Below are 16,148 nucleotides of genomic sequence, written 5' to 3' on the forward strand. Positions count from 1 at the left end.
GCCATCAAACGTGGGCGTCGTGTTTGTTGACCTGTATTAGTCGTATAGTTGTATGGTTGCATGGATGTGAACAAATGTACTCCTGGATTTCTGATGCCTCCAACCATATTAGTCGCTTTACAACCATTTAATGGAGGCAACACTTCAATAACTTCTGATGCCTGCATCGAGGCAAAGAACAATTTAGCGGACAAATGATGTAGGCTTTGTAGGTTCGTACGTTTTTCAGGTACCGTCACTTCAACAAAGGAATCACAGCACACGGACGTAGCCTTTGCAGTGAGTTGTCACTTCATGGTTATTTAGGTTTGCAGCGAGTACTCACATCAACACAACAAGAAACGTACTGAATCCACAGTCGCCACCTCAAAACTCTTGCGATGTCTAGCTTTGTCGGCTTTTCAGTGAGTTTTCATGTCACCGTCATCTAGCTTTGTAGGCTTTTTAGGCTTCCGTCAGGTCACTTAACGGCAGTACAAATATAGGCTGTAGCATTTTCGGTGAGTATTCACTTCAACGCTGCATGCTACATAGCTTTTTCAGATAGTTTTAACATCGACCTAAATTGCCCACGTTCATGGCACTTGCTATATATCGACGGATCCATGGTACAAAGTTAGTTTTCTGTCTGGTAATGATTTTGTTCGGAAAAGAGCTCATATCGGGTCATAAAGCATGAAATAGTGTAATAGAGCTCTAAAGGGCTGACAGGCCTGTTGGCCGGGTTTGTTATGGGCGCCGACAGGCTGGTGTCGGCTGCCACGTCACCCCTGCCGGCTGATGAGGTGCCGACATAAGATCTGTCAGTCGTCCAGAGACCGACAAGATCCCTGTCTGCTTTTCAGTGGCTGAGCGGATGCTATATGTATGCTTTTTATATAACAGCTTCTAGATTTGTAATTAATTAATAAAAAAATATTATTTAAAAAAATCCATGAACGATGGGTCGCTCAAAATTACTGGAGCCCAAACGGGCCGTTCTGTCGGTCTGGAGTCTCTGGACCTGGCTGGCTGGCTCGTTGCCAGGCTGTTACACCGACTGAAAATGGCGGGAACATCCGAGAAAATGGAGGGAACGACCATTCTGCCCCCGCCGTGTATTGCTTAACCAGCGCCATCTCCTCCCATCTGCTCAGTCCCAACTGTTTTCGAAGGATCTCAGGGGCTAGACTGCAAATATAGTTTGACTGGACGGTTGAATAGCCAATAAAGATGACGTGGCTGCTGACCGAGTACGTGGCGCATGCTGATTGGAAGATAAAAGATGATGTGGCCTCAACATGACTTTGGTTGACCAACGGTCAAGATGAAATTGTGGCCGTCGATCTGGAAACGGATGGTCGAGAGGAGCCTCTGCTCTGGTTGTCTTCACAGCAGCAGGGACGTCGGCGTGGTGGTGCTCCCGTGCGGCGGGGGCTCGACGGCGTCGGCCGGGTTGCGGCTCCGGTGGCCGGGGACGCGCGGCGACCGGCGGAAAAGGAAGAGGCGACCGCGGCGTGTACGCTGGTGGTCCTCTTTGTCAGCAGAATGGCTCGGGGTGGTCTGGAGACGACGAACGACGAAGAGGTGCGGGCGGAGCTCGGTGGAGTTCGACGATGCGGCCACGGATCGACGATGAGGAGTAGCGGGGTGAGCTCGTGGCGACCCTGCGGTGCCGGCGAAGAACCGATCGAGTCCAGAGGTGGTGGGAGGTGGGAGATGGGAGATCACGAGCTCGAGCCGGCCCGGCAATGGCGGCGACGGCGAAAGTTGGGGGTGCTGGCGCGGGAGAGAAGTTGCGGGGAGGGGCGTAGGAGCAGCAGCGTGCACTTGCGACCTCGTTCCAGTTTTTATAGGGAGATGAACGATGAACGTGGACGGGAATGTAGCTCGGTTCATTGCCATCAATGGCGGCCGGAGTAACGGGCAGAGGAAATGGAGGAACGTCCATTTGATGTAGGGATATTGAAGAGCAACGTTATAGCAGCACTATTGTGGAATTTAATTGCCGCAGGAGTAAAGGAGGTGGGCTCTTTGGAGCTCGGATTCTCTGTTAATGGAGAAGAGAGAGAGGGAGGAATTCCCGACGGAGGTTGAAGATGGAGGGAACGTCTTCCCTTTCCCCGCCGCCAGCCACCACAGTCACACTCTGACACAGAGTCGAAGCTCGCGAGACCAACGCCTCCGACGAAACCCGTCCATGGGGAAGCGCGGGGGCTCATCCACCCGCGCGACATCGACGGCACCGCGCGCGTCCTCCACCGCCGCCGGCCCCGACGCGTCCGGTCCGGTCTCCGATGGCTCCAATCCCGTATGTTATCTCCTCCGCTGCACCACCCTCCTTGTATTGTCGATTCGCCATCTCCCTTTGGCTAATGTTTACATGTTTGAGATTGCAGGGTGCCACAACCGTTGGGAGGAAGCGGAAGGCCCCGGCGGCCCCTCGGAAGCCTCGGAAGGCACAGGTTCGTGTTCGTGGCTTCGTTCTCTACTATTCACCGCACTCATCCCAACTAGCCTTTTCCTGAATCTAATTTCGTTCGTCGGAATCTGTCGCATTTATATTGTGCCATTGTTCGGTGTATATGATCACAGAACATATCACATCGAGGTGCATTACGGGCACAGCAGAAGAAACACCAAAGAGATCTTGTGTGGGAGAATAGAAGATTTGAATGCATGCGGCCACATAGTGGCGGAGCTGCCGCAGCCGTGGCCGATGACATTGGTGGATGTGAAGCTGTGGATCTTGAAACTGTTCCGGCTTCATCCAGAGACACAAGATCTCCATATCGTGGGTTTTTTCAAAGAATACTGCTATGATGAGTTCCTCGGTGTCTTCGGTCTAGACCATGATCCAGAATGGTATTTCGAAATGTTGGACTGGAAGACCTGTTTTTTATTGATTTCCTTTGTCAATAAAATGAAGAGAAAAAATGCGATTCAGCAGCTCATGTTGTATGTGGACTCCGCTGAACTCAAGCACTATGATGTTCTGTTCAAAGCAGTACCTGATGGTTACTCCCAACTGGCAATGGTTGTGATGCCAAGTGATGATGAGAATCTTCGTCTGTGGCACATTCTGGAAGACCATGAGCTAACAATGACAGTGAAGGAAATCGCAGCTGATTGTGCTGACACATATGGCAAGCAGGTCAGTCTCCCTGAGATGTGGAGGGCAAAACAGAAAGCTTTGGAATTCAGATTTGGTACGTATTATGATTCATACTACTATGTCCCATTGTTGCTCAAGAACATAGTATGTTCGAACCCAGGTAGTTTTCTTGACATGAAGGATACAGATGTTGTGGACTGCAAGGATTTCCAGGGTCCTCAACTGTATATTTTGGGCACTTGCACAGTGCATACATGCCTTCAGTTACTGTCGCCCTGTGCTTTGTGTTAAGGGCACACCACTTTGTGGGAGATATCAAGGGGTGCTGTTGACTGCCCTTGCATTAGATGCTAATGATTGCGTCGTTCCAGTAGCATTTGCTATTGCCGAGAGAGACAAAGGAAAGCTGGCTTTGGTTTCTTAGGAATGTGAAGCGAGCAGTTGTGAAGGAGCGCTCTCGTGTCTGCATTATCCATGACTGTAAAATGGAGTTGGTAAATGCTGTTGATGATATTCAGAATAACCCTGATGAACTGCACCCATGGAGGGATGTACGAAGCCGGTGGTGTATGCTACACCTTGCTGAAAACTTCTTGGAGTATTTTAGTGACAAGAAGCTGGTGACTATGTTCAAGAGGCTTTGCCAGCAGAAGCAACCAAGTAAGTTTGCTGAAATCTGGAAGGAGCTAGATGAGTTGACATCGAAATATATGGCAGAGAAAGAAAGCAGTGCAAGCCAGGAAATGCAGCATGGGTCAGGCGAGCATGATGGGGCTGAACTTGAGGCACCATGCAGCCAACTGAAGTCAGTGCAGGATGGGGAAGAAGGAAATCACAGAGATGACAACCAAAGGAAGATAACAAAGTTTTCTGATTGGATCCATCTGAAACCGAAGAAGTGGTCACTTTTGCATGACACAAATAGTGCTAGGTATGGCATCATGGGCACTGATGTATCTGATACATATAAGCATAACCATGTATTCAATGGGATACAGTGGCTTCCACTCTGTGCCATAGTAGAGGTGACATTCAAGCGCATCATAGAGTACTTCAAAAACACAAGTGCCGCAGCAAACAAAGCAATCAACGACCCAGCAATGGAGTTCCCTCAACGTGTCCAGGATGAGATGAATCTCAAAATGCAGAAGGCCCAGGTGCACCAGGTGACCTGCGTGAAAACAAAGGGCAACAATGTTATGTTGGGGGATGATGTTAAAAAGTTTGTGGTTCGGTCAGGGCAGAAGCGTGTAGCTGTTCACCTGTATTCAAAATCTACCGGTAGCGTGAATAAGTTTGGAGAATGCACAATCAGAAAACGTGCTGCATGTTCATGCAACAAGACGCGGCTTCTTCACAGACCCTGCTCTCATGTCGTGGCTGTCTGCTGTCAAATTGGAGTTAGCACTTCTACATATATGTCCCCATACAACAGCCTATCCTATCTAGGTAATACTTGGAGTAGAAAATTCGATGTAGCTGATGATTTGTTCAGGTATAGAAAATACATTCAATTTGGCTGGAAGGAGACGCCAACTTGGATCCCGGACAAAAAGTTGGGAGTGTGGCTTTCCTGGTTTTCTAACATCAGACTGCACACAAACTGCCACAGAAGAGGAAGAGCAAGAGTGAAGCATCTGCTGTTGATCAATTCCAGAGAATCGAAGAACCGAAGAATACTCAGATGGATCTAGTCAAGCTTGAACTTCTATGTTCTTCCGTCAACTTATTCATGTGTACTCTAAATATGCAGTACCTTTTGAGCTTAAGTTATCCTAGTTAAAATGAACTTTTTATCTGTGTGCTTGACTGCTTGTATCATGTCAGGAAACTGAATTTCACGGTATGTTCAGGCAATATGGTTAGTAGACCTGTGACAATATGCTTTAAATTCAAGATTGCACCAACACTTATTTCATACATTGGTCGTAGAGTAGCCCAGCTTGATACAATTAGGAGTTACTTTCTATTATATTTCATAATGACATAATTGGGTAATTTAGATACAAATTTAGGGGTTTCTCAATGTTTTTCATGTTGGTTACAGTGCTGATATTTATATTTGCTTAAAACTCCACCAATACTAAGTTACTCTAACAGACATTACTTTTTGGCTGTTGACTTTGTAATGATTAATGGATAATATGCATAGATTGAGTTTGTTGTGCAGGTAGGACAACTTTTTTTTGAGGAAAAGGCAGGACAACTGTTGTGTAGCTAATTTTGTGATTGGTGTTTTTTTTTGTCTTGAATAGGTCTGTGAAGCAATCTCCGATTCAGATGTCCCAGCAGAATTCCTTTCTACAGAAAATTGCCAGTGCCTTGTATTATTGTTCCCAAGGCTCCACTGTGTTGTGCATGCGTGTATCTAGATGTGGTTTTCTGAAATTGTATTATTAATTAGTACAATAATAACAGTGGCATCATCATACCAGTTGATGTCCCCTTTCAATTGTTTTTTCCCCGTTGGATGATCGATCTATATGCTAAGCTACGTGAGTAATGGTGTTTGTCGCTTGTCAGGATGTAAGATATTATCTGAATGTTATTTGTGTTGCTCAGACTTGCTTGGTCACAGCTTTGATACGAAAGTGCTGCCTTTTTATCCCTGACTCCCTGAGTGTTTTACATCAGAAACTCTCGGGTGCGGAGGGGTAATAGTTTTGGCGTTTTGCCAAAGGAAAACAACAAAGGTCATCATCACTTCAGCAGAATGTGAATACTTGCATCAAACAACTGATCCACTTCCATGTTATACTAACACCGCCCCAAGGTATTTGTATCTGAGATCACAGTTTTATCCTACATGGTATAACTGAGAATTCTGGCATGGATCAAGATTCAAGAATATCAGCACTAGTTTTGGAGGAATCTGGATGAATCTGGAGGAATTTGTGAGAGAAAAACACTGTTCCGGATGAAAAAAAAAGCGGATCAAGCCGGGTTTAAGGGCACGCGAACGGAGCCAAAGGTCTCAGCTTGTCGAGCACGAGTCGGTGAGAAGAAGCACTCGTCACCTATGCCCAGGAAGATTTTGATTGTTGGGTTTTTCAATTGCATGTGTACATGCGGAGAGGGGTGGTCGGCAGCGACTGGTCGTCGGACTCGGACCCGGTGATCTGCGTGCGCATCGTGTCGTGCCAAAGAGTGGAGGCCGCGGGGATAATCCAGCTGCCAAGCACTACCAAACCGCGTTTGAGTTTGAGAGACGCGGGGTGACTGTGAGGATGGGAGAGCTGGTCAGCTGGAGTGTGGGCTGTGGAGGCAACGCAGCCCAGCAGGCTCTCGAATCGCGACTAGCGCTGGGGAGAGAGGGAAGGCCCGAGGCCCGTTTAGCTCGCGATCCCCGTGGGCACGTGGCTGTGTGTGCCGGGTGCAGCGCTTGGGCCCACGGTCTGTGGCCGGTGAGATGCTCGTGCTTGGTGCCCCCACTAGCACTGGGCCACCAGTGGCTGCAGTGTCATCCTCGCCTCGAGGCCGTTGCCGAGCGAACCGGGGGAAGGCAACCAGGACTGGCGGGTTCCCGGTTACTCGGCGTCGGCGAAATCGGCTACCAACCATAAACTAGCTTACCCAGCAGTTTACAAGCCTTCTGCATCTACTCCTCTGAATCTCTGTGATGGATGTTTCCTTTATATATTCATTCATTCACAATTATGCATTGTGTGGGCCTGCAAATTATACTACATTCCATTTCCACGTACATAAAATGGATTCTTTATTTGGAAGATGTTTGTAATTCAGTAGTAGATCGATACAAGTTCAGCAGGCAATGAAACTAGTAGTATGTACTAGTAGCTTGTTTACTACAAGGACAGAATGGGAGTGCTAAACCCTACTAATATATTATTATTACCTATACATTTCCATGATTTACTACTGGATCGAGCTTTTGTAAGTGCCTCAAGTGATTTAAAATCACAAGCTGTATACTCCGCTGGCTGTGCTTCACAAAGTTCTCAAGTGCTTGTACTGCATCCAGCCTTAATCACACGTATGGGGCTCGGCAGCAAGGGCATAGTCCCCCTAGCCGGCACCGTAAGTCGGGTTGATCAGTATCAAATGTAACAGCATAGCTTTCACTGCACTAGGGAAGGTCGAGCATTCATGTACTACTCATCTGACCACCTAGGACGCTGCTAAGGTATGTTTTATTAAATTTTTTCTCTACCATAATACAAAAACGCGCAAACAACACGTATGCAGCCTATCACCTGCTCGAGCTTGCCGCACGCGTACGGCAAATGCCAAACCCGCCTCCGCCTCCGTGGTCTTATCAACTGATCAACTGTGCAGAATGTCCCCGAGGGCTCTTCCTCTCTACGTAGCAAGAAAGTTAAACAGGGCCTAAGTAACCTAAGACCACAATAAATCAGAGTCAAAACTATCTAGTGAGTCAAAATTTGCTCTGGAGCTGCCCTAAAATAAATAGAAGCACTATAATGTGATCAAAAATTTCCCCGTGGAATTTCATGACTCAATGAAAACCCTACTATCTGAATCTGAATATACAGAAACTTCTAAAAAGTGAAAATGTGAAGAGATAAAAAAAAAGGGAAATCATTTAATTAGGAAAATGGAAAGGAAGGCTGCATGAATATTTGCGACCTTGATAGGGACAATCATCATGCCCTTGCCAAAACCTTTGCATCACTTTAACCAGAACATCACATACAAGAAATGAATGCAACTGTTACCAGAAGCATGAGCATCAACGCATGTTTCGTTCATATATACCAATGTTTGTTGGAACCTAATAAATATTGCTGCCCGACTTTCCTCAATTTGTAAACTGCAATCAGTTGCAGATACATCATCTTGATGTTCCACAGCACAGCAATTTTGTGCGCAGCAGTCTTCAGGCACCAGTGAGGAAGACACATGCTCATCAACATGTATTCGTCATCATACAATGAATTCATGTCAGTTTCCAAAAAACCCATCCAAAAACCTACCCGTCGAGCTTAGGTCTCTTATAGTCTTTTCCATCCTGCTCAGGGCTTCCTACAAGCTGAGGATGGTCATAGCCCTTTTGGTGCTTCAATGTGTCATCAAGCTGCTGTGACTTGTGCTCAGGAACATCATTTTGCTTATCAAATGGTGAAGGACATTGTTCTTTACTGTCCATCAGACAGCCCATGTCTTCAGCTGTTGTTGGTAGACTCTGCTTGACATGGTGACCATTCTCCATTACTTGGTCAGTGTTTTGAAGGTCTGGTGGATGCTTGCTACCATCGGACAAGTTCTGCTTCTTATCCTGTTTAATCTTCTCAACCTCAACAGCCAATTCAATACCTTGTTCTAGCTCTCTCTCAAGTAGATCATCATCATCAATCAAATTTACCTTTGTGGCAAAACCACCTTTCGATTTTCTTCGCTTCTCCAGAGCTGCTTTTACCTTATCCTTGTCAATTTTATTCATTGCATCCATTCTGGAGGTTGACACAACAGGAGCTTCAATGCCACCAACACCATCTCTTGTTTCAATGGAATTATCATCCGATCGATGTGGTTGATGTTCTTCCATGGGATAGCGATGTCCAGGTGAGAACTTTTTGTCATGGTGCAATCTGTCCATACCAGTATCAGTTTTGATTCCACTTTTGTTCTTTTCTTTGCTGCCACCATGGTTGGCATTGTCATTTTGCAGCATTTTGTGGCCAGAAATATGCTTGTCTGAATTTGGGTGCCCATCGTCATGGTGACCTGAAGCGCTTGTTGAGGACGAATGCTGCAAATTTTGCGATCTGGATGCCTGAAGATAACCATGAGCAGATGGTTCCTTGGAATTTGCTTCAGACTTTACAGATGAACGTTGATTACATACACCAGCGGAGCTCCCTTCGGCTTCACTTCCCTGTGATGATTGTGCCTGCGTTGTACGGTTTTGCTCATACATTTCCAACAATTGACTGCTAATCTCTGCAATGATGGACAACGAATATGTTTTATCATCAGATCAGATGCAACTTAGAACCCAAGAAATATAAGCACATGTCAGACTACATTGTTATAATAAGTTATTAAATAATAATTAGTATAACAAACAAGAATTGCCATGTACTGCTTAGTCAAAGGCTCAAAGCTAAACAATACATAGCAAGTAGAGACCAGCTTCAAAAAGGACAGAAGCTTGCTGATCCTTTTAGAGGCTACTAATAATATTCTAACAGCTAAAAGGTAGCTGGGACTTGAGTAGTTTATCGGTTGGTTCCTATCAAACAGTAAGGTATTTGCCCCCTTTACCAAAATGGTGTATGTGACAAGGTACCAGTACAAATCAGAAGATGCTCACCAGTTACTAATTGCAAAGCTCTTAAGGTAGGCATGTGTGCACTATCAAAATCCCATTTATAGACAACTTCAACATATACCTAAAAAAGGCAGCAACATACTACCTCCGTCCCACAAAGAGTGTAATTCTGGTTTTGTCCTAAATCAAACAATCTTAAGAGTTTGACTGAGCTTATACGAAAAAACCAATATTTATGATACAAATAAATATCATTAGATTCATCATGAAATATATTTTCATAGTAAATCTATTTGGTGCCATAAACAGTTGATCATCTTCTCTAAACTTGGTCAAACATAAGATAGTTTGACTTAGGACAAAACCAAAACATAACTCTTTGTGGAATGGAGGTAGTACTAATATAGCAAGACACATAGCACCTAGAAATATCCAACAGGAACAAGAATGTTTCACGAGATGGAAAATCAAACTCCATATTTGGCGGCAGAATATCATCATAGCATGTTCAGAAAATTGCCTAATGCAAGTCCCTCACTTGGCCAGCCCTTTTTTTTAGGCTAAATAACAATGTACACTTCCGATTGTACCTATTTTTCTTAGAATAGCTTAAAAATGTGCTACTTCTGCAGACTGCAACAGAAAAATGAATTGGTTCGAGCATGCTAGAATTTAAATAAAGTGGCTAAAAAGTAAGTTTTGGAAATTAAATTATATAATGACTTAAGGTATGAAAAAGTTGAAACAGTAAGAACCCAAACGATAACATGGCATCAAATATATTTTCATCTTTATAAACAATGCTAACAAAAAATAAACAATGTGCTTAACTAATGCAGTGGAGAACAAAGTGATCCTACTTTAGCCCGAATATAAGTTCAATGGAGCTGCAGTTTGTCAATAACTGCTAGCAGTAAAGAAAGAAAACACGAAGTTATCAAGTTATAAGTATCTATGATGTGTATACATTCCTTCAAAACCAGAAGTTTCACAGGAACAAAATTCAATTTGACACATCAAACACATGGTGCTAAACTGCTAATTCAATCAATAACGATCAAAACATATGCAGAACAAATAAACAAAGTAGGGCAGGTGGAAACATTTCATCACTAACTTTGCAAATAAGGACCAACCTTCAAGCTGTCGACACGTGACATCAAAATCCTGCCACCAATGCTTATCACCATCAGATGGGAGCTTCACTTTGAGAAATTTAGCAGCCAAACAGATAGCACCAGCTGCAATATGATGAGGCTGGAACTGCAGGCAAAGCGAAGTACGCAGCCTGTACAGTGCACAACATTAAGTGTAGTAGATACACAACTGTGAACTGCAATTTCAAAAAAAAACAGCAAGGGTAGCACTAGCATACCCATCATTTACAAAATTCCAGGCAACCTGAGCAAGTGGACTTTTATTATCAATATTGAATCTCCTTATTGCTTCAACCAAGGGCCTATAGGCATGGTGAATATTAAGGTCAAACCCAAGTGTTACAAGTACAACTCGCTCCCCAAGTAAAATAAGTTCTTTTTGTTTATCATATATTTCCTGCAAGAGGCAGTAGTAAGCACTAATATCAGTTGAAACAACTCTTACATAAATGGCTTTTTTTTAACCAAATATGAACTGGTGCATGCAGAAAATAAACTCCATATGCAGATTCAGAAGCAGGAAGCGCAAAAGGATAACACTATCATAATGTTCATGCTCGAGTGCTCGACACAAAGGAGCATAACTTTTTATAGAAAAAGACATTTTCAAGATTAGACAGTTCAGCTTAGATAGCACCTTCGGATGATTTGAACAACCATAAGCTGATAATAGGGGCATACAATGGCAGCTATTGATGGCCATCATCATTTTGTAAGTAAATGTTTGTTAAGCATCATAATCCGTTAAGCATTGATATTAGTAGCATGAGCACTCAAACCCAGGAACATAAGTGGATGTCAACTGCTTTCGCATTAAGACTTTGTAGCGAGATTTGAATCTACATATTAAAATGGGGACTAAAACCTAATTTTTTCTTGCATAAATAGCTATACAAGAATACAACCACATCCTAGAAGTGTACGACACAATGAATTATAAAGTTAAAAAAATGTACTAGTTCCTAAGTAAAGAGTATGAAACAAAAGTAATAATCATGCAGGAAAAAACTAGATAGTGTCAGGACTTCTGGAGCAAAACAAGAGACAAATTAAACCATTACCTTCTGCTGCTTGATTCTCTGACTAGCCTTAGGATCATTCTTATGAATCATCCCATAAGAAACCAAGATGACATCCCTCAAAGGTTTAGGTGTTTCTTCAACTTTTCCAGCCAAGAATAAACAAACTGTGGCAATTATCTGTGTGGATATTAGATTAAAAAGTATTGGTGCCTATTCTATAGAAACAAAATGCATTTGACAGGGTGATACCTAGCTTGAAGGAGTAAATCTATATCTAAGTATCTCACTATCAAAGAGTTCACATCATACTAGATACTAGAAGAATTCGGTTTCTAACACGAATGCAAGAGAAAATGTGAAAAATGAGCCTGTAGTTTGGCATATCAACTACTAAGATCTTGTTAGTAGTCAGGGATACAAAATGGAAAAGGCAAATAATTGAAACTTAGCAAAATAAAATTATATCAAAATGTAAAAGTTTCTAAGGCAATGCACAAACCTCAAAGCTTAACGGAAATTTTGGCAACCATTGAAAACCAAAACTAGAGACAATCATTGAATAACACTTACTCGTCTATCATTTTTTGCAAGGGATTGACGAAGGTAAAAACGATGACAGAATACCATTGCTGTGGCAATCGTCACTTGAGGCCTAAAAATAGCACAGATGAGGTAGATTTTACGAGATAAACGGATGAGCTAAAAGTATTTATTTAGCAAACTTGGTGAACACACAATCCATTTGATATAATAAAACTTTTAAAAAAACTGAAGGATTCACAGAAGCAATGCAAGTTGCATCAAGATTATATAACCACTAAGGAAAATGCCATACTTTAGCAAGCAACAACCAAGATCAACCATGCACACAAAAATAAACAAAGACCAGCAAAACCTCAGTCCATTTTCAAATACCAGACTGTCAAGTATGCCAATATTCAAATTATACAATAACAGCTATGCAAATTTCTCTCTTCTCGATGACAGTATGACCATCCTTAGTCAAAGATACACAACTATTTATGGGAGAAAAAGATACATATATATTGTTACCACAAACAATTGTAGATATGTGCATCCCACCACACAAGTGACTATATAAAAATAAGCAAATATAAGCTAATATAGATACATATTTTGAAAAGCTTCAGCATCATGGAAACATCAAAGCAGCACTTCATTTTAAAGAGTGTTCTTAGAATTTATAGAAAGTGAAACACAAAGAAGAGCCAACAATATATAATATAAGAAAATAAATGTCTCAGTCTTACATTTTAAGCACTATGCCCAATTCTTGTAGAAACTTGCAATACAACTTTCGAAGGTTAGACTCTTTCTTAAAATCAATACCATCCCTCCTGGATGGAGAGTTTTCCTCTAATTCCTTTCTACTGAAATACCACGATGGACCAAGTTTCCTAGCTTCATCACACCTAGCCTGGGTACATCCATTGGGGCCATTGTCCACAACTCCATGATGTGACGAATCACTCGGCACCATAGCCATGTAAGCTTGGTTATATTCGATACGAATTGATTTGCTCCTTGAACTCCTAATCAGTCTCTGAACAGAGAAGGTATAACTGGTGTTACAACAGGCACCATGAAATAGAAAAGGACGGCATGGCACAATGCAGCTTCAGAGTAATGTACAGAGCGGCATGTGCATTCAAACAGACAAGCTTAAATTCCTAGACTGATCATAAAAACGGAAAATGATAGAATGGTATATGCTTCCATAACATGCCAAGAGGCCCAATAATATACAACCATGCCAGCATTTCATAATGATACTCAATATTTAAGAATGGTATGGTGTGGTATGGCTTAAGACAGTCCTACTATTTGTTAATAAGAAAGCAACCCACCATTAATAATTAATGTAAAGCAAAAGAGAGGTTAACAAACTTCTGAACCCAAGCCAGACCAAATACACAAAATAATTCGCCGCCCCTTTCTTTTCCAGCAGGGAGGACGCAGTAGAGGACATGGGTGTACACCCGAATTTTTTTGCAAACAGAATCGAAGTTACTAGGTGTAATCATCTATAAACTTGTAATTAGAACAGATCCGAAAACAAACAGCTTAAGCTAGGGTTTGGGTGGTCGGTTTCGCACAGAAGGAACGGAAGAGAATGGGTGAGCGTACCTGGTGGTGCTTGTAGCCAGATAAGGGCCCGAAGGAACCTGTCGAAGGGCCCGACGGAGACCTGGGCACCTGGCGAGGACGGCGGCGGCGGTCGCCCAGTCGGCGCCACGGGAGAGAGAAGAGAGAGCGCACGCGTGGGGGTGAACGGGAGACGAAGAGGGCTCTGCCGCATGGATAGACGCGGACAGGAGTCCAGGCCTGCTCGGATGAGATCCCATCAAAATTTACATGGGCCTGGAGCAGACCTTACAGTTTTGGTTCCAATCCAGCGGTGTCTCTAGGCCCAGATGTTCTGAATGTAAACTTAGGTCCGTTTGGTCCGCAGGAGATTTTCAGAATCCAGATAAACAATCCTAGAATCCTATAATATCATCCAAACAGAATAGATTCTAGTAGATTTTAACATACAAATACAGCATCCAATGAAACGTGCTAGATTCTTTATCCAGATTTCAAATGTGGAAGTCAAAATAAAAATAAATAAATTTAGCAAAAAAAAAAGAACTCTTGAAAGTGATTTTAGAGGCAGTTAGTAAGCGCAAAGCCTCCTCTAGAAAAATGATTTCTAGAGACAACTAAGAGCAGCCGCCTCTGGAAATTTGATCTCTAGAGGTGACTGAAGTACCGGCCATCTCTAGAAAATCGATTCTAGACGCCTCTAGAAATCTAAAGACACACAGGTAGAGGCGTACGAACCAATCGCCTCTGCAAATTCTTTCTAGCTACCTCTAGAAAGCTTGTGTGTAGCAGTGAGTTTGGATTGATTTTAAAATCATCTTAATAACTTCAACTAAAAAATCAAAACCGCAGTCATAAATCTCGTTGAGAGCTATATTTTTACATAAAACTTCTCATTTTTAAGGTGAAGTGGAGTGACAAGCTCTGTATGTGAAATATGCACCTGCACATCTGTCTCGTACACTCCCATATGGTGCATCTTGTTAGGCTAATGCGTGTGGTGCGACATGGTGTTTTTTTGAGACGCCACATGGCACGACATGATTAAAAATGTTAGATTTGCAAATAGTTTTATTTTTAGAATAGTTAAGGTTAAAAATAAAAGGCTTCCGCCACCGAATAATGCAGGGAAGAAATCAGTACTACTCCCTCCGTTCCAAAATAAGTAATGTTTTAGATTTATTCTAAGTCAAATAATTCTAAATTTGACCAAATTTATAGGAAAGAACATTAATATTTATGACACACCAAATAGAAATAATATAAAAATATATTTCATGGAAAATCCAATAATACTTATTTAGTATCATAAACATTAGTATTTTTTGTATAGGATAAAAGCTAAAATATCATTTATTTTGGGATGGATCGATTAGTAAACAAGTGAGAACGATAGCCGCTTTGTGAACTTGGTGAAGCTAGCGGTGTCATTCGGTACAGGCCCAACCTGACCGAGTAAGGCATGAGAGAAACTGGGATACTTAGACTTACACGTCAACCCAGAGCTAACCTGGCCGGATGGAGCCGTTGGTGCTCCACCCGTTCCCCTCGGGCGCTCGACTGCCGCCTCCAGAAAATCACCGAAATCCACCACAATCCTCCTTAGATCCGACCAAAATCTTTCTTCCAACTACAGATCTGCTCCTACCTCTTGTTGACCTGCCATTTGATGGGTTTTCTTCCCCCGAGCTAGGCTGTGGTTGGGATGGAGCCGCCCCTTTGGTGGGCAGCCGGCCGCCCAGGCCATCGTCACTTGGTCCTGCTCTGCTGGTCGAGCTGTCGTCATCTGTTGTCGCTCTGCTGGCCAAGCCATTCGCCGTGGCTTCACATCCTACCGCTCCTATGCCGCAAGCTGGGGGAGGGATGACTCCCTCCCACCCACCAGACCCGCCCCCTCCACCCGGCGACGCCGGCGCAGCCACACCTCCTTCCTCGCTGATCTGCCAACCCAGCCAGGATTCCATCCTGTCAAACTCAGATCCGCGCTACCCAGGACCTGATCTACAGCGCCATGTCCTTCTTGCGGGCAGCAAGCATGGGGTTGATGGCTCCTGCTCGCATCGTTTCTGGGCAAAAGAAGTTGAGGAGGAGGAGGTTGCTCGGAGTGCTGGGAGTCCTAATCTGCTGCAGCTACCTCTGCTTGTGGCGGTAGCTCATGCCAGTTTCGTCCTTCGTTCGAGCTCACTCGACCCCGACGTGGAGCCCTTCGCCACTTCTCTGGGGGGTCGGAGGAGAGGCTGCGCTTCACCAACTCAGAGGCATCGCTTGACGACTCTAACGCGCCTCCATTGTCTGGACAATGTAAGGCCGTTTTGCTACCGTGGTTGCAGCGCCGGCACCATCGTCCACGTCCACGTCAGGGCATCAGCCGAGCGTGCGGCTACCACCAACGTACCACCCTCGCCGGCTAGCATCTATCATCGTCCACCCCGCGCGCATGTCGGTCCTGCCGGACGAAGATGGCTTCAGGCAGCTGCACATCAGGAGGCGTTGGCGGTGTGACGCGGCACCGCGTC

At 43.8% G+C, this 16,148-nt stretch overlaps 1 protein-coding gene and 1 pseudogene across 1 annotated transcript; one reads left to right on the forward strand and one right to left on the reverse strand.

The window, feature by feature from the left end:
- The first annotated feature begins 2,129 nt into the window (after window positions 1-2,129).
- Window positions 2,130-4,990, forward strand: LOC136540610 (uncharacterized; annotated as a pseudogene).
- A 2,607-nt stretch (window positions 4,991-7,597) lies between these two features.
- Window positions 7,598-13,806, reverse strand: LOC136535667 (cyclin-T1-4-like). The gene is made up of 7 exons (XM_066528019.1): window positions 13,675-13,806; window positions 12,798-13,090; window positions 12,097-12,178; window positions 11,566-11,703; window positions 10,723-10,901; window positions 10,484-10,635; window positions 7,598-9,016 (listed from the first exon to the last, which is right to left on the reverse strand). Exons 2-7 carry the CDS (start codon window positions 13,031-13,033, stop codon window positions 8,046-8,048), a joined length of 1,758 nt encoding a protein of 585 aa, XP_066384116.1. The 5' UTR covers window positions 13,034-13,090; window positions 13,675-13,806; the 3' UTR covers window positions 7,598-8,045.
- Between the last annotated feature and the right edge of the window lie 2,342 nt (window positions 13,807-16,148).

This window comes from Miscanthus floridulus, chromosome 2 (assembly GCF_019320115.1).
Source record: "Miscanthus floridulus cultivar M001 chromosome 2, ASM1932011v1, whole genome shotgun sequence".
NCBI classification, from domain to species: Eukaryota; Viridiplantae; Streptophyta; class Magnoliopsida; order Poales; family Poaceae; genus Miscanthus; species Miscanthus floridulus.